This window comes from Pleurodeles waltl, chromosome 4_1, assembly GCF_031143425.1.
Source record: "Pleurodeles waltl isolate 20211129_DDA chromosome 4_1, aPleWal1.hap1.20221129, whole genome shotgun sequence".
NCBI lineage: Eukaryota > Metazoa > Chordata > Amphibia > Caudata > Salamandridae > Pleurodeles > Pleurodeles waltl.
In genome coordinates, this window is record NC_090442.1 from 213,047,768 (window position 1) to 213,072,430 (window position 24,663).

At 44.4% G+C, this 24,663-nt stretch overlaps 1 protein-coding gene across 1 annotated transcript in view; it reads right to left on the reverse strand.

Moving 5' to 3' along the window:
• NRIP2 (nuclear receptor interacting protein 2) overlaps nt 1-24,663 on the reverse strand; it is a 261,101-nt gene that overhangs the window by 70,978 nt on the left and 165,460 nt on the right. Inside the window, exon 2 of the mRNA XM_069228156.1 lies at nt 13,683-13,847. Within this exon, the coding sequence (XP_069084257.1) occupies nt 13,683-13,847 (165 nt within the window). The remainder of the gene's footprint in view (nt 1-13,682; nt 13,848-24,663) is intronic.

Sequence of the window (24,663 nt, forward strand, 5' to 3'; positions counted from 1 at the left end):
AATGGACCCCAAACCTATGTGACCTTGTAGAGGGTCGCTGGGACTATTAGAAAATAGTGAGAGTTAGCAAAATAACCCTCCCCAAGACCCTGAAACGTGAGTGCAAAGTGCACCAAAGTTCCCCTAAGGACAAAATAGTCGTGTTAGAGGGAAAATGCAAGGAAAACACAAATCAGCAATGCAACAACGATGGATTCCTGACTGAGGGTACCTGTGGAACAAGGGGACCAAGTCCAAAAGTCACAAGCAGCTCGGAGATGGGCAGATGCCCAAGAAATGCCAGCGGTTGGTGCAAAGAAGCTCTTACTAGGCTGAAGAACTGTGAATACTGCAGGAACGACAAGGGCTAGAGACTTCCCCTTTGGAGGATGGATCCCCCACGCCTTGGAGAGTCGTGCAGAAGTGTTTTCCCGCCGGATGGACGCCAACAAGCCTTGCTACACGCAAATCGTGCGTTTGGCGTTTTTGGACGCTGCTGGGGCCCAGGAGGGACCAGGAGGTCGCAAATTGGACCTGCAGAGAGAGGGGACGTCGAGCAAGACAAAGAGCCCTCACTGAAGCAGGTAGCACCCGGAGAAGTGCCAGAAACAGGCACTACGAGGATGCGTGAAATGGTGCTCGCCGAAGTTGCACAAAGGAGTCCCACGTCGCCGGAGACCAACTTAGAAAGTCGTGCAATGCAGGTTAGAGTGCCGTGGACCCAGGCTTGGCTGTGCACGAAGGATTTCCGCCGGAAGTGCACAGGGGCCGGAGAAGCTTGCAAAGTCGCGGTTCCCAGCAATGCAGCCCAGCGAGGTGAGGCAAGGACTTACCTCCACCAAACTTGGACTGAAGAGTCACTGGACTGTGGGGGTCACTTGGACAGTGTCGCTGGATTCGAGGGACCTCGCTCGTCGTGCTGAGAGGAGACCCAAGGGACCGGTAATGCAGCTTTTTGGTGCCTGCGGTTGCAGGGGGAAGATTCCGTCGACCCACGGGAGATTTCTTCGGAGCTTCTGGTGCAGAGAGGAGGCAGACTACCCCCACAGCATGCACAAGCAGGAAAACAGTCGAGAAGGCGGCAGGATCAGCGTTACAGAGTTGCAGTAGTCGTCTTTGCTACTATGTTGCAGGTTTGCAGGCTTCCAGCGCGGTCAGCGGTCGATTCCTTATCAGAAGGTGAAGAGGGAGATGCAGAGGAACTCGGCTGAGCTCATGCATTCGTTATCTAAAGTTTCCCCAGAGACAGAGACCCTAAATAGCCAGAAAAGAGGGTTTGGCTACCTAGGAGAGAGGAAAGGCTACTAACACCTGAAGGAGCCTATCAGCAGGAGTCTCTGACGTCACCTGGTGGCACTGGCCACTCAGAGCAGTCCAGTGTGCCAGCAGCACCTCTGTTTCCAAGATGGAAGAGGTCTGGAGCACACTGGAGGAGCTCTGGACACCTCCCAGGGGAGGTGCAGGTCAGGGGAGTGGTCACTCCCCTTTCCTTTGTCCAGTTTCGCGCCAGAGCAGGGGCTAAGGGGTCCCTGAACCGGTGTAGACTGGCTTATGCAGAATTGGGCACATCTGTGCCCAACAAAGCATTTCCAGAGGCTGGGGGAGGCTACTCCTCCCCTGCCTTCACACCATTTTCCAAAGGGAGAGGGTGTCACACCCTCTCTCAGAGGAAGTTCTTTGTTCTGCCATCCTGGGCCAGGCCTGGCTGGACCCCAGGAGGGCAGCTGCCTGTCTGAGGGGTTGGCAGCAGCAGCAGCTGCAGAGAAACCCCAGGAAGGGCAGTCTGGCAGTACCAGGGTCTGTGCTACAGACCACTGGGATCATGGAATTGTACCAACAATGCCAGGATGGCATAGAGGGGGCAATTCCATGATCATAGACATGTTACATGGCCATATTCGGAGTTACCATGGTGAAGCTACATATAGGTAGTGACCTATATGTAGTGCACGCGTGTAATGGTGTCCCCGCACTCACAAAGTTCAGTGAATTGGCTCTGAACAATGTGGGGGCACCTTGGCTAGTGCCAGGGTGCCCTCACACTAAGTAACTTTGCACCTAACCTTTACCAGGTAAAGGTTAGACATATAGGTGACTTATAAGTTACTTAAGTGCAGTGTAAAATGGCTGTGAAATAACGTGGACGTTATTTCACTCAGGCTGCAGTGGCAGGCCTGTGTAAGAATTGTCAGAGCTCCCTATGGGTGGCAAAAGAAATGCTGCAGCCCATAGGGATCTCCTGGAACCCCAATACCCTGGGTACCTCAGTACCATATACTAGGGAATTATAAGGGTGTTCCAGTAAGCCAATGTAAATTGGTAAAAATGGTCACTAGCCTGTTAGTGACAATTTGAAAGTAATGAGAGAGCATAACCACTGGGGTTCTGGTTAGCAGAGCCTCAGTGAGACAGTTAGGCACCACACAGGGAACATACACATGCACACCTATGAGCACTGGGGCCCTGTGTGACAGGGTCCCAGTGACACATACATATAGGCCACAAACCTATGAGCACTGGGGTCCTGACCAGCAGGATCCCAGTGACACATAACAAACATACTGAAAACATAGTGTTTTCACTATGAGCACTGAGGCCTGGCTATCAGGATCCCAGTGAGACAGTGAAAACAGTGACAAACACCCTGACATACACTCACAAACAGGCCAAAAGTGGGGGTAACAAGGCTAGAAAGAGGCTACCTTCTCACATGCGCTCTATCAGAAAATGCTTCCAGAATTGGGGAACAAGTAACAGGTCGAAGATCTCCATGACTTCTGTGAATTAAAGGCTGAAATCTGGTTTCAGATGACAAATTAGGGCTGAAAAAGGTGTAATTCCTTTCCTGAAGTGTCCTGTCGATAGCCAAAACTATATATGTGACAGAAGTATATTAACCGCAAAGCAAATGTCAGTGCTGCACTTTATCTACCTCTGAAGGATTAATGGCAGAGGAAGAGCGGCTGAAGCAAACCCCCTCCCTCCCATTCCCATGATTTAAGGATGTGAACAGCTGGCTGCACCCAGTTTTTCGCATCAGGGACATTAACCAAGCAAGCTAGGATAACTGCTTTGGAGCGTTGGGCTGAGTCTGAAGAATTTAGTTTGAAGTTGTGTCCCTCTCCCCCCCCCATGTCCCCAATACCTCTTATGGTAAGTAGCTGAGTTGCTACTCAACTTCAAAGCATTTCCTGTGAACCTGAGGGATTTTTAGTAGGGATTCACAGGCTGTCAGCTGCCCTCCGTGCCAATAAAACTTAATTCGAGCTGATCACCGTAAAATTAAGAACATCATCTAAAACCAAAAGCAATGGAAAGAGAAAAATGCTAAACAAATCTCCATCATTTACTGTGGGAAGCAAATGTGTAAAGTCTTGTCACTTTTTCACACTAATGAGAAATAATATATATTTAATTGGAGTAAATTACTTTCAGTAAACGGTTTGGAACAAACTCTGAATCCCCCTCATTTCCAGGGGATTAGGGCAAGCGCAAAGCGCTCCATCCCCTGATGTAATCTCTCTTTGGGCTTCTAACCACGCCCATGTCACGTCAGTTCCATACATTGGTTCGTGGGCTTGCCTTTTAAAATCTGCTTGCTTTCATTATTAGTGTAAGGCATGCAGCCGTTCTGCCTTTTCCAGTGTTTAGCCCTCCTCAAGCGCACCAACCAACTACTGGAAACATACGAGGCTCCCTATTTTCCGTATGGTTTCTGGACTACTTTTTAGTTTTTTTTTTCATTTAATGTGGCAGGAAGGCTGGTTAGGGGTTTAAAACGCCAATAGCTCTAACTCGATGAAATGCGAGACCCAATTGGAAATGCTTGTTTTACCTTGTCGGCGACACTTGTGAGAATTCGAGCAGCAGCCCTTGGCAATGACCTCCTCCACTAGTTAAAGAAAAGTAAAGTAACTAAAAATACATATGCTGCTTGGAGGGGCGCCCATCCACCCTGCCTGCAAGGCTTTAAATGTGACACATTTGGGCAGGGCTCTCCAACCCTGCCATGGGTCAGTCGTGGCATTCGGCAGCGTGAATAATTTGCACGTTACCCTCATTTTCCCACATAACCAAACATGGTTGGCTTGTATATTTTGTGGACTGTTTGCAATCCTTGGCTCTACCAGAGCCACATTTAAACTCTTTTCTTCATGTTCCGACCATCTGATCGTGGCCTGCACCAAACCACCTTCTATTAGAGAGTTGACAGTTTTGAAGTTTTACTGGAGTTGGACCATCTATCAATTCGATTGTCTCCAGTAGTCTCACCTCAGAATCATAAAACGCCTCCTTTCGAGTTCAGACATCAGAATGACCACCAAGCCGCTGATCTTTCCTAAAGTGAAACTAACTTCAAGAGCAACAATTTCACTCTCTTTAGGATCAATCTGCAGCCAGACTGATCTACATCTCTGACCTTAAAATGGACATGCTGCCTATCCTGTAAGCTCTGGCCAATCACAAAGAGCTGCCAGTGTGAAGTTCTGACATCCTCTGCAGGCATATGAGGTACAGCCATCACAGGGTTTTCCTCCCTCCTTTAGGACCTCAAGCATCAAGTAAAATTGGGCCCATTACAGTCGACATCAGCTGTGGTGTTCCCCAAGCATCAGCTTTGTCTCCCATCCTATTCAACATGTACATGCCCAGTTGGCTGGCATCCTAAACTCCTACACGATTAGGTACCATTTGTATGTGGACAATACCCAACTCATCTTGAAGCTTGATGACTATTCAAGAAATTCCCTCATGCTTTCTCAAGGCCTCTCACATATTCACAGTTGGATGCAAAATACATGTTTATGTCTCAATGGGTAAAAATCTGAAATTTTGCTCTTCATTTCAGTCAGCCCCCAACTCCACTATGCCTGGCCTGCGAAATGGGCACTGGTGGAACAAGCATGCAACCTGGAGGTTATCTTTGACAGCTCTCTCTTTTTTCCTCCCCAGTTAAACTCAATCTGCAGAAATGCTTTTCTTCACCTCCCCCAACTGAAGGTGCTGTTACACTGCTTACAATGGTCATGTCCCACTTGGATTATTGCAATGGCCTCTACACTGGCCTTCTGTTACCCATCATTCCAGTGAGTCCAGAGTTTCACAGCCCAACTGGTCTCCAACCTTAGTCGACATTAACACATCCCCCCTGCACTCATATTCCACCATTGGTTCCCATTACAGGAAAGGACCAAGTTTAGAACTCTGCCTCATCCACAACGCTTTAAATAGTCCTACATCGCCAGCCTCTTCGTTCCGTACCAGCTACCCCGCTCTCTCAGATCCACTGATGAAAAGCTACTGTCACCTCACCACTTCAGAAATAAAAGATACTTAAGTCAAACTCTCCTTCACCAAGGTATCTCCCTAGAGCATGCCCTACCTACTCACCTTGGATTGGAACAGGAGTACTACAAATTCAGGAAATCCTTAAAGACCTTCTTCTTCCTTGTTTTCAGCTCACTTCACTGTTTGGATAATTTCCTCAATCGTCACCAAGTCTACTGGTCAGACGCATATGCCTAAGACTGGTGCCCCTTCTTCTGGGGTTCTGTACATCCAAGGCCTTTCTATTCTTACTTCCTTGTGTTCTTTCAGTGCGTTCTGAGGCCCTTGTTGGTAGTAAGAAGCGTTTTATAAAACCCCCAAACATAGTGGTGAACAGCAAAACCGTTCGGTCTTTACATTTATCTCTAGTGCAGCAGGGTGGGTGGAACCAGCAATGCATTACAGGACTGCTTAGATCTGCATTAATGGAAATACATTTTACAAGCACCAAGCATTTATGCTGCTTATATCTCCACATCCCTACTATCCATGTGATGTGCAGCTGCAAAATACTACAGAGGATTAACAAGAAACACAAAATGCACCCTCTAATCCAGGTCCCTGCATATGAATAAAAGGCGTTGAATGAGGAAGTGGGAATATCTGTCCCTCATTCTACCTCCCAGAGGACTACCATGCAGCAAAGCATCACCAAATATGGATTCTCAGATGCCAACTCCAGTGCAGAAGGAGCCTGAAGAAGCCAAATACCTTTTTCACCTACGAATCATTTCTGTCAGGTGTCAGTCTAAGCAGTTCACTGGAGGCAAACCAAGACTTCAACATACAAAAGGCTGACATGCAAAAGGAGGCTGTGTCTATAACGATATGGGGTGGGGTGGCCATCTTAATCTCAGTGATGAAATGGCTCACTGTGTCCTAAACACCAAACTCGGGCACAGAGTACTACTGCCTGGGGACCACCCCAGATCATACCTAGCGCGACTGACATGCCTTGCCTTAAACCACCATCTCATGCAGGTGCAGTGACAGCAGGACTCAGAGGCCTGAGGGGCCCACGGAACTCTGATTATTGCTGTATTTTATAATTCTAACAGCAGCTAGGATGCCCATTTTCCTTCCTTGCACTTGGGCCCATGAGACTCTGGATATGCTACGGCACCTCAAACCTGTAACAAAACAGCGTGTGCTTACCCACCGTTGTACACTGGATTCATTAGCCACCGTGACAGGGTGATGGGACTTGCAAATGTCAACAAGTTATAAGCCCCCCTATTCACGTTACCCATAGAAACGATTACACTTAAAGCTGTGTAGATGCTCATGTTTAACTTTACACCTCTAGTTTAGGTTTGGAAATGTAAATCTGTGCACCACCGCTCACGTTTATCAAGAGTGGTGGTGATGGTGTCTGCGGTGCAGATGCTGAATTTTTTTGGACTCTTCCGCATTGTGACGTCCTCTGCTGCGCCAGGTGGAGATTACAGCGCACGTTCCTATCGGATGCTCTAACCTCTGAGCCTGCTCCGTCACCATTGTGCCAAGAGCTAATTTTGCACAAGTGCACATTTTGCACCAGGGCATATGAGGACACAGAACGCAAACTGCGCAAGCCCTTCGCTCCTTTGCTTTCAGTTACAGGAAGGACTGTGCGCTATCGCGCTTGGATCAACGGCGTGGCTAACTGCACGACAATATGTTTTTTGTGCAATTCACAGCCTATTTTTAGAATTGTGAAATTGTTCATATTCACAAATTATGTGTGCAGGTTTGTGATTCCCTTACTCTGCCGCAGACCCAATATCTTCTTCCTATATGTTTACAAACGTAATCTAAAAATAGGCTTGGCAAAATTAGACTGTGGAGCAATGCCGTCAACAGTTTAAGATCCCAGGAAAGGCACCCGGAGTCTGGGCTTAAAATCCAATGTCCCCACGTGAACAACTGAGGCCCATATTTATACTTTTTTAGCGCCGCATTTGCGCCGCTTTTTGACGCAAAATCGGCGCAAATGCGGCGCTAAAAAGTATAAATATGGGCGAGTTTTTAAGGACATTTAAAGAAGAAAACATCTCCAACTAAAGTACAAATGTGTTGCCAGCAGCGTTATTGATAGGGCAATTTGCAAATGTTATAACTTATACATGTAAAATATGAAATGTGTAATTTATTCTATGTTATTTATTCACTTATACTCCCTTGAGACACATCACAATATGCAGGTTTATCGTAGGATATTTATGTTCATTGTACCTTGGTGACTCATCTCTACTTTTGTAACTGCATGTGTTCTTAGTGGACATAAGGTCTGAAAAATGTAAATTGTGTGTTTCGTTTTTACGGTAACTCTTCTCCAAGTTAACATCATTTTAAACACAAATGGAAGTCCTTTTTCACACCCGTCCTGAAAAGACAGAAGCGCTTAGTGGGTACTTCCTCTGCTTTTCTGCGCTACACACACCAGAACCATTTGGATGTATGTTAGGTGCCCTGGAATGTGAGGGAGGCGCATCCCCGCAGATCTGCGAATACTCTGAAGGTAACTGCTTTCTTGAATGCGCCCCAGTTTGCAGGTCTTCAGGGCTCTTCTAACGCTCCCAGGGTCATCCATTGTTGAGCACCATGTTGGACATTACATGTGGTAATAGGGTGCATGCAGTACACTACACATACAATACACATGCATGGCATACAATACACATGCATACTGTACCTTTGTGAATCTCGAATATTTTATGTATGTCGAAATTATGAATTTTTTGACGGCTGATTTAGACCTGCAGCTGGTAAACACTAACGCCTTCATTATAAGTGGCCTAGTGTTCGATGTGACATATTGTGCAACAGATACATAACACTTATGTGGGGGCTGTTATTTATTGTTTGGGATAACTAGCACCTACTACGAGCTTTTTCCTAGAAAGGGGGAATAACTTTGATTTTGGTGTTTATCACACAGAAATCACCACGTTTCTTTAGTTACTGGCATTTTTTACACGTTAAATTCTAGCGAGATTGACCTGCTATAAATTGACGTGGAGCTGGGTGGGGGTTTGGGGAGGAGGGGAGGATTAAACTATTTTGCACTTAACCACCAGGTGTGAAAAACATTTTACCTCTTATACAAATGACCAGTGCAAAAGTACAGTTTAATGGGCCCTTCCTAATGAGGGTCTTTGAATCCCCCCCCCCCCACACACACATTTCTTGTTTAAGGGATGCACTATAGTGAAATGGAAAAGAAAAATGTGACTGACTCCACTAGCCATTTATAATTTCTGGCAGCCTTTAATAACAAGGGAATTTCCAAAAATCAACATCAAAATAAAAAAAGCTGTGTGTCTGAAAAGTAAATCAGGACGAAGCATGATAATCATGATGTTTCAATCTGGTGTTGTAGAAATCCTTTGTCTGAGTTTAACTATGCAAGTGACTAAAATTTACAGAATAACTTCCAGAGACTCGAGCCCTAGGTTCAGAGGTTCTCTTAAAATATTTGAGTAATCCGTGGTCTGCTGAGAAAGCCCGACCCTTCCCAGGTATGTTTAGGCAGGTGCTCCTTCAAACCATATGTTTAACAGGCAAAACAATGAATATGGGTATTCAATTTGCCATGACATTCTATCATTGTGGAGAGTGTTTAAAGCGCCTTCTCTCACTTCAGACTTCCACTTATGAGGGGCTCGATGGGAACATGAAAAGTTACACTGATAGTTCTCACAATCCAAGACCATGAGCTGCACCTTAGCATAGGCCCTCCCTCCAGGCTCAGGCAGCAGATCTACACATAGAGTTGCAGAAACAGTGTAGACAGGTCTCTCTGAGATGACACTGCTCTTACAGGCCCAGACCGCAGAATGCAGGTACATGTAGTGAGATGACACTGCTCTTACAGGCCCAGTCCGCAGAATGCAGGTACATGTAGTGAGATGACACTGCTATTACAGGCCCAGACCGCAGAATGCAGGTACATGTAGTGAGAGTGTTGGGAAGTCCATCTGCATATAGTTAATGAAACGCCCTTTCATCAGCCATGGAACAACCGCCATAGCAAGTGAATGCCCTTTGGTATCAAGGAAATGATGCCATTGCAGCACCAACATGTGCCCCCTTACTTGACATAAATTATCACTCAACTATTAGAATTAAATGCATTTTGGAAAAACACTCATTCGATTCCCAAGCATTCACTAATGGTGTACTGATTTACATGCCTTTCAATTAAAAAAATGATATAGTACCTCCCCTTCAAATGTTTTAGCTTTTTATTTTTTGTAAAAACCTCAGTTTGTGTCCAACCACCAGCTTTATACATCTAGAAAATACACCAACATGCCCTTAAGTATCAGCTTTTGAGTTTTAGTAAATAAACCAATCTCCTCGACATAAAAATGTTGACATTGTTGACAATATGCTCTGTGTTCGCTAGTGCCTGTTTCTAGAGGTTGTTTAGTTTTTTAGCTTAGAAATATCCAAGAAGGCCTACCTGAGCTAGAAGAGATACCACTATTGAGAAATATCGGCAGCATCTTCATATATTAAGTTCAAAACATCATTAGGCCAACATCTGAGAGGGTTCATTCTCATATTATCAAAAAACACAGCACTACAATATACACTCACCTAACGCATTCACTCAGGAGAAAAACTGATCTCAGTATATCCCCACATTAAGGTACAAAAGAGTAGGAGAGAACAATACCTAAAAATAATAGGAGCACATCAATGAAAGTTTGTATTATGTCAGCTTTGCACACCTTGATCCCCTTCTAAATGCTATTTAGTACAAGTTAGTATAACTGTTGTAAATATAATTTGGATAGCTACATGCATTGCCTGATACTTCGTGAAATCTGGAAAGTTGCTTAGTTTACAGGATCATTCATAAAATCAACAAAAATGTTACTCTTTTACTAAATGAACAGGTTGGTAGAATGGGCGGGTTAGGGCGTTTTAGAGTTGCAGGCCCTCTACCCTCAGGGCCTTGTAAAGTGTTTTTGCATTTGGTTTGCAAATGATAATGCCTTTGCTAATCGACGATTCTTCAGTCAATTTTTGCATTTGTCATGACCCTTTGTCTGAATGAGTGTGTGCATGGTGCACCGCACCGTACACTTTAGCCCAGTTTATGCTGGCTTAGACCCCCAGCCACTTTGGGATGCACAAGATGCCTCTGACACCATAAAGAGGTACATGGGAGAGTTCACCTGTGGATGTGAGCATGCCTGGCTGGATGAATGACTATGCATACTTGTGCAGCACTGAAATTCCCTGACAAGGGTTCTAGGAATTTAGTAGGTTACTCTCCTTTTTGAGACTACTTATCTCTATGGTGTTTCATTTATGCACACTGGTCAAACTGTGCGTTAGATTTTGCCCAATGCACCGCTTCCTTTTCATGGAAAAAGATCTCTTAAATTAGACGTTTAAATACAGAAAATCTTTTTTTGATCCTAGCAGAAAGGTTGTGGGAGAAGATATACAGTCTTCAAAGGATAAATTACTCACAGAACATGACATATATGGCAGACGGTGTTCTGAAATCTGTGATGCAAAATTAAAACATCTCTCTACACTCCTATTTTCAAAGACGTCCCTCTCAGGCAGTCTAGACTGGTTTCCTTCCTCATCTCAGGAACGCTTCCTCTATTACCTCCTTTCAATGCCTTCTGAAGATCCCCTTCCTTGGGCAACAGCCTGATTTGACTGTGTACATTTCTTTATTTGTTTTCCCACCCGTATTGCTCTCACAGCATCTACATCCAACCTAATGTCATTGTGCATGTGTTCTGCACCCCTTTTCTACGTATTTGCTTATTAATTTGACTGTATGACTTTATGCCTCATATTCTTCGCTGCAACAGTCCACCAATGGGCTTCCTCTAACTTCTGATGTCTTCATAAATCCTCTGTGCTCTGAAGGCTCTGAAGCAAGTAATTCAACTAATTCTATGTATTGAGATGTAATGCACTAAGCTCACACTGGTGGATGCGGATTTCCACTCGCCAGATAAAAGCCTCTTATTCTTGCAGTTAACCACTCACTTTGGGTCTGATTACAACCTTGGCGGATGGGATACTCCATCACAAACGTAACAGATATCCCATACGCTGTTTTACAAGTTCCATTATATTCTATGGAACTTGTAATACGGCGGACAGGATATCAATCACCTTTGTGATGGAGTATCCCATCCGCCAAGGTTGTAATCAGGCCCTTTATCTTTAGGATTTTGTTGTCCCTATATTTCATGTCCATATTAGCTCCTACTTTGTTACTGCCACCGTATAATAAGATCAACTCTGATCGTACATGCCACTGTTTTTATATAATTGTCTATTAGTTTCCTGTCAGTAAGGCACACACATGACTCCTTTTGCTTGTTATGTGTCACTGGCACGCTTGGTTATTTCTCGTTGTCGTTATGCAATACTTTGTTCAGTCATCTAATACAATTTCTGCCTTGGTGAGTGTCCTGCCCTCCAGAGGGTGTGGCATAACGGTCTAAACTTCCACCTTCGGAGCTGGGGGAACCAGGTTTGACTCTTGGTGTCGGCTCAACACCCTGAGATTCTGGGCAAATCACTTAATATACCTGTGCCCAGAATTCAGCGCCTTGAAACCCTTATGGGTGATTTACCACGCTTTACAAATCCTGGATTTATTTGTGTCCATATCAACCACTTCTCTATTAAGTATCCTTCCATTTTAGCATATGATCAACCATGGAAAGACTCTAGGGAGGCATTTAAACTCCAACGTAGTGGGAGCTCTGCTATAAACTCCACTCTGTAGGGATCATATCCTACAGAGCTCATGGCTCCCTCATCCTATTTAAATGTGTGGGAACTACTGTGCTTCTGACTCAGCTGGTTCTGCTGGTGGAAACCTTCAGCATCAGGCCATTACTATTTTGCTATTTGGAAACAAACCCCACTTGGGGAGGGGTGTTGCTTCTGAAAGGCAAAATAAAATACTATCTGCTCTGCATTAAGCTGTGACGAAAGAGCATGTGCCAATAATCAGATGTATTTCTGTCACAGAGAACAATTCCAGAGTGTCAAGAAGCCTTAAATCTAGCATGTGGTCATCTGCGAGGGGGAGGGGGACAAGGCCCAGAACCACCTGCCAGGGTCTAAATGAAATAAATGTAAATACCAGTTGAGCCCATCACCATTATATCTGCAAACTCTGTGACAAATAATGCATTAAGGCTACATTTACTGCTTACAAGCTGTCACAGTCAATATGGTTGACTTAAATATGCTTATTCCCGTGCTTTACAACGCATCAGGCGGATTTCTTGCTACATAAGACAATAAATACCTGCAATACCTACAAGACATAATGCCTGGTCACCATGGAGTCACTACAACAATTATGTTGGCCACACCAGGATAGAAACAGTGGCAGGACGTTGTCTACAGAATATCCACAGCAACCGAGCCTTGCCCTACCCTTGCTGCGTCTACAGGACTCTCCGGTCATCAGTATCTGCGAGTTTGTTATCCCAAGCATTCCCAGCGTGACCTGACCACCACGTTTGGCTGCGCTCCCGCCTTCAGTGCGCTGCTACACATCTGTGCCTTCGTCATACCTGTAACGTGTATGCTCCCTTATCTCCGCTGGGGTCGTTTATTTGAAAGCATTGATGTAGAGATCCCAGTTCCTGCACTTGTACGAATCTTAACACATCTACCATTATATATTGCAAAGTTGTAATCAAATTTCACGCATATTTTGGGTTAAATATCTTTTCAATGTTATTTTTTTAATAAAATAAAAGTGACGAGAGGTTTTCATCTGCCACAGCATTCAACAGTCCTTTGGCCCCTTGCTGGTGCTGTTAGTCTTGGGGTGCAGAGTAGTGCCTTCATTGGGTTTTCCAGATCAGTGCGGCCATGCGTATGATGCTGCATGGAATGCTGCTGCGTCACCTGCAATGTTAGCCTGAGAGTTACAAAACCCGGGACCAGAGGTTGCGTATGCAAGCGCCATCCTCTTGGTAGGGCGTCCTACGCAGACATACAAGTAATTTGCACCTGGACCTAATGTTTCCAGATCACAGTTCCTTTTATGTGAATATAAAAGCGACCACAATGGACTATGTTACTTTGTGCAGCCTTTCACATCCCCCATATGACTACAGTGCTGTCTGCAACTCCAAGGCTTCCCCTGCACTCTAAATGTCCTCTCCTTAGTGAATGTAATTGATATTTGCTGCAATATGGAAGCCACTGCAGTTCAAAGCATGACAACTGGTCAAACGAGATGCAAAGTGGCTACAGTAGATGATTTGACAGCAAAAGGCAGGCTTGTATTACAAACTGAAAAGACTACTACGTTCTCTGTACTCTTGGACATCATTATCTGAAGAGTTCTCTTACACACGTGCTTTGCAAGATCAATTTACCTTGCATGTTACGAAGAGAGCTGCTTCCTCCTCCTTCCCGTCTTTGTCTTCCACCGGCTCGTCCGCATCCCGCGCCAGCGGCGACTTGGACCTCACGTTATGGTCCACCTGGAGCTTGCTGAGGTTTCCTTCCAGCAGTCGCCGTTGGACCACGCTGTGTGGTTGCTGTGCACACAGGAAGCATGAGAGATAGAAAAAATGTCATTGACATGTGTGGCCCATGGTAATGGCAGAAGCAAATACACTTTTACGATGCTATATATGTACATGCAAGAGTCACATCATGAACTGATTATCTTGATTATTGATGGTCAGTTGTTGGCTAACCTGTATTTTGTGTAGTGCTTGAAAACCTTATGGACACAACATCCTCTCAATCACAGCCCATGCAGTATTTAAGGTTTTTAACATATTTGGACATTTGGTCCATGAAGCAATTGTGCACCTCGCAGAGAATCTTCTTGCTGTACCAGAAGCTTCTTGAACGCGAGGTGTTGTACGTAGTGCAGGTATAGTGCGTGTAGTCTGGTCGTGCGCAGTGCAGGCAGCAGGATGTGAGGGGGAGGTAGCCACTGGACCACATATCTTCTCACAATGAATGAACTGATTCCTCAATATAGCGCTGAAAGTGACAAGGGCAGTCAATCAATTTCCTCGAGTAAATGCTGACTGACTGCACCAGGGTGATAGTCTCACCTTCATCCCACCTTCACCTCAATGTTTGTCTCATTATCAGAGCCCCAACCCTGGAGCCAGGATGGCCGCTCCTGTGGCATTCATGTTTCCTAGAGTCCTGACGACTCTGGAGGTGCAGAATGAGCAGATTATCTGCAGAAACGGGGAACTACCGGTTGAACCACTAATTCTGCTTATGATTAACAGTTAATTGCAAATTCCTCCCCCGCATTTTCAGCAGTGAACAGCCAAAATCTCCAGGCAGGGCTCAAAGTCATCACTTTTTACTTACTGTTTTTTTATTTCCCTACCTCCCCCAAATCCCTTCGAGCACTAACTTCCGGATTGCACTGAAACACCCTTCAAGGTACTCGAGTTAGTTTAAAATGTTGTGTGGTTTTGTATAAATGTGTGTGAGTGAGAAAGATGCAGGGAGAAACGGAGAGAGGCATGTATATATTTAGATTTATTTTAAAAAAATGTTATCTTATACACATAAAATGATTGAATACTATATGGCTTTTTGAGTATGCGAATGGAGAGATACTCTGATCAGAGCAATCCACATTTTGTTTTGTAATTTATTAGTTTTTCTTTTATGTTTATAGAAATATAAACAAATACCTCTCATTTGAAGTGCAAAAAATAATACTTTAATAAGTCTACAATGCTTTAGGCATAATGGTATCCCAATAAAGTCCATGCCGCTTTAAAAAATGCTACAAGGACGAATTTCTGCAAGCCAAACGTTAACCTTCTGTTATGTAGACATTCAGGGGGCACAATAGTTCAAGTCACATTAGATAGGATCGCCCTCGAGTATCAGCAGAATATGTTTTAGACAGTTCTCTAGGACCTAAAACAGAATCCATGTTCTGAATCTGTACATAAGCACACAGTACACCACCCAGCACCAAATGCATATTACTTACACCTTTTGAAGTGTCACCACGGGCATCTTCAGAAGCAGAATGAAGTTTGCCCTAAATAATATTTTGGGTAATGTTTGGCAAAAAGAGTTGCAGGAGAAAGGATTCAATACATGTGTCTAGAAAATAATATATACATAGGTTTTCTGACAGGGTATGCTTGTACCCACTTCAGGTTTTACTATTTGCCTGTAGAGACTGAGAAGTCTCATCATTGCTTTCCTGAAATTGAGGCCCAGATTTTTTATATTTTTCATGCAACGCAAGCAGCAAGACACCTCGCTGTACGAAAGGGCAGGAATGTGCCATATCTATCATGAGACGGCGTATTCCTGTCCTCTCCTTGCGCAGGCACACTCAGTGCAGCCTAGCACCAATGCAGGCACCCTTGTGCCATAGTGCAAGTGTGCCTGCGTTACAGGCAGGATTGTTTTTGTGCAGGAAGGGACACGTTCCTGCACGAAAACAATCCTTAGATCCATTTTTCTCTAGAAGTGTGTTACACTTAAAATGAGGACTCAACAAGGAAAAAAAAAAGATATTTTTCCTCATTGTTTTCCTCGTTGAGCCTCTTTCGGGAAGACATACAGTTCCGATGCATTCTCAGTCCAACAGTGTTGGTAAATCTAGGAATGCTTCAGCCTATACGGGTGGATGTGTGGGAACACCCAAGCAACTTGCACTGCCTTGCTTTACACCAAATCTATCAAGCCACACAGAGCGATGCATGGTGCCTCTGCATTGCATGGTAAATCTCATTCCAGGTTTTGCAATGCCCTGCGTCACCTAGCGTGGTGCAAGGGTGACACGAAACTTTGATAAATCTGATGATTAAAAAAAACATCACTTTTGCTGAATATTCCACGCTCATAACTGTGCCATTGAGTGGAATATCTGTAAATGAAGTTAAGCACGTACTTTATGTTACACCAGGTTGTCAATTGTTTTCATGAGAAAGAAAACATTTACCTGATTTTGTTTAAAATCTTTATAACAATTAAATAATTATAAATATAACAATGCATATGTCATCACTAACATTGCACACATATTTGATGTTAATAGCACAGTGCCACAAGTATTATTTTGTATCGTTTATTTTGCACGTGTGCTTCACAATGTAATCCGTTACACAATATTTTCATGGTCCCTGACAATAACACTTTTTCATGGGCGCTGTAAGTCTGTTAGCGGAGTGGGGTAAAGTGGAGTATGCATCCTCTTACTAGCACCTCTCCTTCCCCAAATCTCCCCCTTTATAACAGCAAACACGGATCTATATAAAAGGAATTCATGAATTTTGTACATTCCAGTGTCAAAATGTTCTCCCCCTTTATCTGCCATCGCTCATCATAACCTCCATTTCTGCTGCTCTGCAAGTGATCAAATCTATCTTCAAGCTCATAGGGGTTGTTCTTCTCCTTGTATTACTTCTTGGTAGAAGAAGGTGACAAACTAATATATTTATGCATCTGTTTATTCTGCTCCTTCCTTGACTGAAGCCCCACCAATTAGATCTGAGTGTGCAGGTCCCACCAGCAATTCCTGCTATACAAATGGACATCATCATTTGGAACAGCGGATCCACCAAAAAATTGCAAGATTAGGACAGAATTAGACAGATCTTGACCTCCCACAGCTGATCCAGCTTTATGGAATGGTGGCGTCCATTTTATAAATTGGATCATCAACATGGTGCTATAAGATGGATGAAGGATGCAGGAAGTGGCACATAAGACTTTCTCCACTGTGTGTCAGTATATCACGATGATACGGCACCCTCTTTCACCCGAGCACTATTTATGGACTGAAGACACATAGGTGGTCATTTTGAGTTTGGCAGTAAAAACCACCTACCGCCGCAGTGACGGCTGCCAAAATTCCGCCACTATGGCTACCATCCGTCCGCCATATCATGAGCACTGCCGGACTTCTGCCACAAGAAGGGTGGAAATCAGGCAGTGTTCATGGTGGCGGACGGTGGTAGGGTGGCGCTGCTACCACCAGCACCGCCACTCCAGTAGAACGCCGCCATCCATATTATGACAAGTAATATGGCCTGGTGGTGTTCTGCTGGCGGGGCGCTGCTGGTGGTAGCAGCTCCTCTTCCCGTACCCTGCCAAAAGACCTCCTTGCACAAGGTAAGTCAGGCTTCCGGCAGAGGAGGGTGGTGGGAGGGTGGGGGGTGTTGTGTGTGTGTGTCTGAGTGTGTGCATGAATGTGTGAATGAGTGTGTGAATGCGTCTGTGTGTGTTGTGTTGTGTGCGTGGCTGTATGCGTGTGAGTGAATGCGTGTAAGAAGGGTGAAGTGAGAGCGTGTCTGCATGTCAGTGTGATTGTGTGTAAGAATGTGTGCGAGCATGTCTGGAAGTATGCGTGTATGAATGCCTGTATGCCAGTGTGATTAATTGGGTGTATGCGTGGTGCATGTCTGGGGGTGTGTGCGTGTATGGGGAGGTGAGTGAGAGGATTGGAGGGGGTGGGGAGTGTGTTTGGATCAGGGCTGGGGGTGTGTGTGTTTGGATCAGGGGTGGGGGTATGTGTTTGGATCGGGGTGGGGGTGTGTGTTTGGATCAGGGTGTGTGTGTTTGGATTGGAGGGGGTGAAAAAGTGTTTGGATCGGGGGTGGGGGGTGTATTTGAATGTCAGGGGTGGGTGGGGGCTTTGGATACAGGGGGCTTGGGGGGCATCTGGTGTGTGTTGGGGGGGTGGGAGAGCCACCTACTGGTGACACGGAAGGAATTCCCTGTCACATGCATTAACGCCACGAAAACCATAGTGGTAGGCAGGCTTATAATGCCGCCGGCGTACTGTGCCGGCCGCCGGGCTGGAGACTGACATCTCCGGCCCGGCGGCTGATACCACCATGGCGGTATGAGTCAAGAAGTGGCGGGTTGGCTGCAGCCAACCCCCCATTCTCATAATGTGGCAGTATGTACTGCCAGCCTGTGGCGGTACAACCGCCACATTAACACTCACCGCCAGGGTCATAATGACCCCCATAATCCCTTTTTATATAGTAGATAATGGACTGCCTACTTCACCTTAATCTAAAAAGATTTGTTATCCCCTAAGGTTTTTAGCATATGTCACAAAAGTCCCCCAACTACTTCGGGTTGCCTGTGAGACTGTTGTATATTGTACGACCTGGTTTTCAATTATAGTCCACTTTTCTCTCAACTCTTCCAAGTTACTAGATCTGTCATTAACAACTGAGCCAACCACTGGTCCTTATCCATTTTTCTTCCACCTGAACAAGTCCATGACCTATCATTACAAAAATATTTAATGCCACAAATATACACATGAGAAAAAAACTAATCTCATTCCTCCCTTTCTTACAGTCCTTTCTCTGTACTTTTGAACTGCGACTGAAGTGCCAGGTCTCATGCTCGCTTCCTTCTCTTCAGTAAAACAGACTGCAAATTGTTAAGGTTCAATAATAACATGCATTTCTCTTTCAGTCCCAAAGTATGCCACCCCTGTACCGTTGTACAGCCTGCTGCAGATGAGAAGGGAAATGCCAGTGGTCAAAGGCGGGAAGCTCAGCCCCATTTTATTGCATTAGAACTCAGCTTTCTATGAGGTACTATGTTTCTCGCATTGCCCCATGCCAAAGAAGTCATCCATTTTGCTAGATTACAGAAGAGGTAGCTTCAGATCATCTGTTTAATACCTGAATGAGATACAACAATCCTCTTATTTTCATTTTACTTACTACTATTCTTGGCATAACAGAGGGAATTACCATTATTTTCCACTAAGGGTCTCATAACAAGTACTGCTGTAAACCCAGGTACTTCATCACACATTTTTAAGAAATATGTGATGAAATATCATAATATTCAGAGTTTTGAAACTCGGAACTGAGGAATGAATGCATGCAGTTTTCCCCATTATTCCTCATTTCAAACTACGAAACCCGAATGGGAATACCAGATCCATGGAATAATGAACCATACATTATTGGTATTTCCTGGTGCATTATTACTGCACAACTATGACAGGTCTTGAAATGTGCCTTGGTTTGCTATTTATTTTTGCTTTTTTTTTTTTACAACCTTCTTTTAATAAAATGTATCCTTGCTCCTTTTGCACAACATCAGTACCGAATTCTTATCCAAAGTGATCCCTCTTTTCACAATGTATATGTGCATTGCATCCATGGAGGGAACCATCTTAGATTTGATCTAAGCTAGACCTCTTCAACAGATCTAACATCTTTTCTCTCCTCCCTTTTCCATTATTTTCTTTCTGCTCCAATTCTGGGGTATCTCAAGGAGTAGTCATTGCTTCAGTCTTCAATCCCTACTATGCCTGCTACCAGACGTCACCAAGTCTTTCAACTTAACTTGCTACAGTTGCTGCCAAGACACATAAATCATTCTGAAACTGGGCAACTGGACAAATATAGACATCTTGGGACCAGGTCACTGTCTACAAGTCCTCGACCAGTGGATGCTGGGGAACCTGAAACAGAAGCCTCCAGAATCAAGGGCTTCAAATGCAAAGTGATTTACAGCCACAAAGCCTGTGATGCACAAAAACACGTTGTTTGTAACAGCAAATACATTTTTTTTACAATGTATCAAAGCTATTTCAGAAGACAAAATTGAATTTCTTTCCGACCTCCTAAAGGGCTTTTGCAGTTCATAACAAATTACAAATAGGAAGGCACTTGAAAGAAACATCTGCCTCCAACCTCGTAGTTTGAGTAATATATCAACGGTTTGTGACCACAATTGCTGTTACAAAGTTTTGATCAGTTACTGATCCCTGACTTGTGGTTGTAACTGATTTACAAGGAGAGCTATCCTCATGGTAAAGTTTCTCCTTTGGAAACCACGATGTGGCATTTGGAAGAGCATAAAGTTATCCAGTGGTGATCGACCACTGGTTAGTTCTAGTTAGGTCAGCTGTTGCTAATCACTTTGCTCCGTTTGATGATTCTCCATGAAATTTTCCTAATAGGTGCTACATTTTGACTAGTTTGGGGATAGAAAGTTCCAGGGTGATTGGTCAAGCGTGGGCTGAGGCAAAAGGGGGTCACAAAACTCAAAATCCCCATGCTTTTTCCATAGACTTCTTTAGGAAGGGCTACCGCAAAAAACTTTGAATGGAATTACACCATATTTGGCAGGAAGCTAGATTTTGGTCCGCAGATTGTGCTTTTAGTGATTTGATGTAAATCTGTTCAGTAGTTTTTGAGAAATTAAGGTATTTATTAATAATTGTATATCTGGACAGTCTTGAGCCACCTGCTTGAGAGCCAATTTAAAAACGGAGCATTTCGATTGGTCCAGGGAGCATTTCACCCCTTGGGCTACTTTGCCCCCCCCCCAGGAGCGAGCACTTTGATTGACTGCCACCAACATCAGAAAAATGTTGCTGGCAGCCACTACAGGACTCAAGGAGTTAGGGCCAGATATGCAAAGAATTCTTCTGCTCGCAAATGGGCTATGTGCGACCAGAAGCATGCTTTTTCTAATGTACAAAAAGTAAAATGAGAGTCAGTAACTTGTCCCCGAATTGCATTTTGCATTTGCTATTCAGTATTTGGAAGAGGTGTGTTTAGGACGTCCCTTCCAAATATCTAATTGGTATGGTATGTATTATTGTTTTGTGACTGAATTCCGGTCGCAAAACAGTAATACTTTACCACCAGTTTAAATCTGGTGGTAACCTATTCACAAAGAGGAAGGGGTCACTTCAGGACTCCTTCTTCTTTGATACAGTTAAAAAAATATTTCTTAAGGGTAGGCAGTAGTTCCACGGACCATTACCTCCTCTCAAAATCTGAAACTGCAAAGTTTAATTTTTTCATATTAAACACATCCCATTTTCAATTTAGGAAAACGGGCTGCATTTTAAAAATGTAGATTTGCTTTATAAAAAAGCAGTCACAGACACAGTTTTCTGCTGCCCCCAGCAAGCCACAATACCTTTGATGGCTGTGAATCCTAATGGGGCACAAATTGCGACATAGCTCAATAATATGCATGAGGAAGTTCTATTTGTGACCCACAAGAATCGCTAATGAAACTGAAAAGGGTTTCATACATTAGGAATACTGCTTTCCTAATTGTGATTCGGAGAGAAACACAATTAGGAAATCGGTATTACTAATGTCAGTATGTCTCGCCTTTAGCCCCCTACACCCTATACCAGGGTCACTGTAGGGGGCCTTTCTCCCCTGGACTCCATGGGGGGGGGACCTAAAGGGATGCCCCTGGGTTAAAATATAAAAATAATTGGCAGTTTCTGTCACGATCGTGCAGGACTTTTGTGGGGTAAAAAAAAAAAAAAAAAATCACAGCCAGGGCTTTGTTGTTTACTTAAGGGGAGGGGGCATGCAGCTCCTCTTCCCTAGCCATTATAGGCCCCAGGGATACCACTCCCCGGGGCCACATGCCTCCCCTTCCCAGGTTGTTTTCAGACCTGGAGACCCCAGTCCCCGGGGCCCACTGTATTCTTTGATGATGAATGATGTCATTTGAGATGTCATCAGTGGTGTCATAAATGATATCATAGAGCATGTCATGAATGATGTAATATGTGAGATCATAAGCAGTGATGGTGGGGGTGCAAGTTATAGTTACCTCTACTAACTATAACTGGTGAATTTCTATGTTTTTTTAGTTCAAAATGTTATTATCACTGACATATTCACCTATAATGTTATTTTACCTTTGTTTTTTTCACTGAATTTCTATTTTTTTCTTAAAAACAAAAACAGATCTTTTTGTCACACCTAACAATAACATTACTTTAACATTTGTTTTTTTTCAGTGAATACATATTGTGTGTGTGTATCCATGCTGTCTAGTGGGCTTTGTGCCCCCCCTAAGGGGCACAAAGATTGTATACCTATACTGGTGTGGTCCAATGCCAGGGTAAGCCACCCCTTGTATTCTACTATGCAGAGATCCCTGGTGTCTAGTGTTCTTTCTACCCCCTCGGGAGCAAAATGGGGGCTAGCCCTCCAATCTGTTCAGGGGAGGCGGGGGAGCAGAAAGACTACATAGCCCTGGGTAAGAGGAGAGCACTGGCTTTGTCCAAGTAATTGCTTCCTCCCACTAAAAACAAATCCCTGGTTCCTAGTGGCCTTCTACCTTCAGGTGGGCAGGTGGGGCAGACTGGGGAAAACCTCCCTATTTGCCTTTCTGGGGTGGTGGCAGGCCGATGCCAGGTGGTCTGAAATACCTGTTGCCTAGTGGGCGCTCAACCTCCTGTGGGTGCAGAAAGACCGTATTGCCCATGACAGGAGGAAGCACTGACCCTTGCTCAAAGGGATGCCACTCCCTCTGGCCACTTGTCATCAAGAGATATCCAGTCTTGGTCTTTTAGCCAAAACTACTGAAGGCTTTAAAAGAAAATCTTTGTTTAGTCAATAACATTTTTTGCATTCTTTTAGCTGCTTTTGGAGGCTACCCCTGCATAATTCTTGATATTCTCCAGCTTTGAAATAGGTTGTTTGTAAAACTTTGGATTAAACTAAGGAGGAGACATCCATGACTCACGATGAACTGCTGAGCACCATTGTCCGTCTCTGCATCCATACTCAACCTGATTAGTAATCTAACTCTATGTGCCTCAATGAGCTGCCCCTGCCTCTCTGTACCTCCAGTTGCCTCCCTCAGTATCTCCTGCTTTATTGTATTTTTCACAACACTACTCCAAATCTTTGTTTCCTGCTTCTTCACTACCCAGTTGTATGTCCATGTGCCTTTTCGCTGCCATCAACTTTTACTCTGTGCCCTGCTCTACTCTCATTCTCTACATTGTTCTAACTTCACCATACATTAAATTAGATTGGTGTCCGTCCCTTGACAATTCTTTGCTCTCTAAGCTCTCCCTTCTCCCTCCTGAACCTTGAAATGTTAAATAATGCATCAAATTGACTTATAAATGTGGAGAACAAGCAACTGTGGTATTAGCCACAAAAGCCTGTGGCTGACATAAGGAAAAAAAAAACACTGAGACTAAATTGGATTGTGGATGCGCCCTGCTTGAATGAACATTGAAATCAATCTCATGTGCCTATGCCGGCCTTCACTGATGGGGGATGGCACCCTATCCCCAAACACGGAGCATTCTCTGTTGTTCAGCACTTGCTCGCCTGGTGAGGGACTGTGATACTATTTGGGCAACAAGACTGGCTGAAATGCCAGCCAATTACTTTGGCCAACAAAAAGACAGAATAAGAATTTTAACTTCTCAAAAAGTTATTTGAACATCTTCCTGTTGCTGTTCTCTGTATTTTGTGGCTGAAGGTTCTGTTGTAGTGGCGGACGGAACCACCTAAGGAGCAAAATAAGTTCCATCTCCGTGGTGTGCTTCAGCCCCGCTTTATTGACCTTTGCTCCATGTTCCCCTTTTTGTTCCATGTTCCCCTTACTAACCCTCAGTGGTGGTTTCTTTTTTAGGGCTGGGGAGCGTATCCGCCCCCCCCCCCCCCCTCCTACACACTGCGAGCCAAGCAGGAAGAAATAGAATGGCAAAGAAAAGATTTAATTGCCATTTTTTTTCTTCCATCGCAGCACGGCACCAGCCCAGAGACATGCTGGCCGTGCCTTCTGCTGCCGGAAGGAGAGGTAGCAGAGGACTGCCTCTGCTTCCGGCAGCAGAGGGCTAGAGGAGTTCCTGGACTGGATGCTCCAAAGTGCGCATGTACTTTGGCCGCTGCTTTGCGCCGGCCGAAGTGACAAGTACACTTTGAAGCTCCTACCCAGTTGTCCTAAGACAGCTGGGTGAAGACCAGGCACAGGCCTCCAGGTCCTGAAGGAGCGTCCAGGTAGGATGATCCATCCAATCAAGGTGCTTCTTTCATGCTGGTTAAACCACGAGAACAGAGTCTGGATTGGTTAAGAGAGCTCTTCCTCTATCGGAGAGCAGAAGCACAGGAGCAGGACGTGCAGCCCGTGGGTAAGTACCTTTTTTTTTTAATGTGTGATGCATGTGTGTGCAATGCATGTGTGTAATGTATGTAAATGTGTAGTGCATGTAAGTATAGTATGTGTTTTAGTTAGTATTATTTGGGCTTTTGGTGGGAGGGGTGGTTTACTTTAGGGTTTTGGAGGGAGGTTTTTTTTTGTGTGTGTGTGTTTTTGCGACGTGATTGGGCACTTCCTTCGCCCCACCACTTTAAAGTACAGGCCGCCGCTGCTAACCCTTTAAAGGTTGTCTCTTGGGTTAGAAAACACAGGTGTGATTTTGTGGACAATATTCCCTCACAAACAGCAGCTATCTCACTCCAGTGTCCACGCCTGTCAAGATTATTAATATTTATTAATTATTGAATGCATTTAAAGCAGGAATACGAGTCAGTAGAGGACAGAGCGTCGCGTGCGCTTTGAATCAACAAAATAATTAGACGT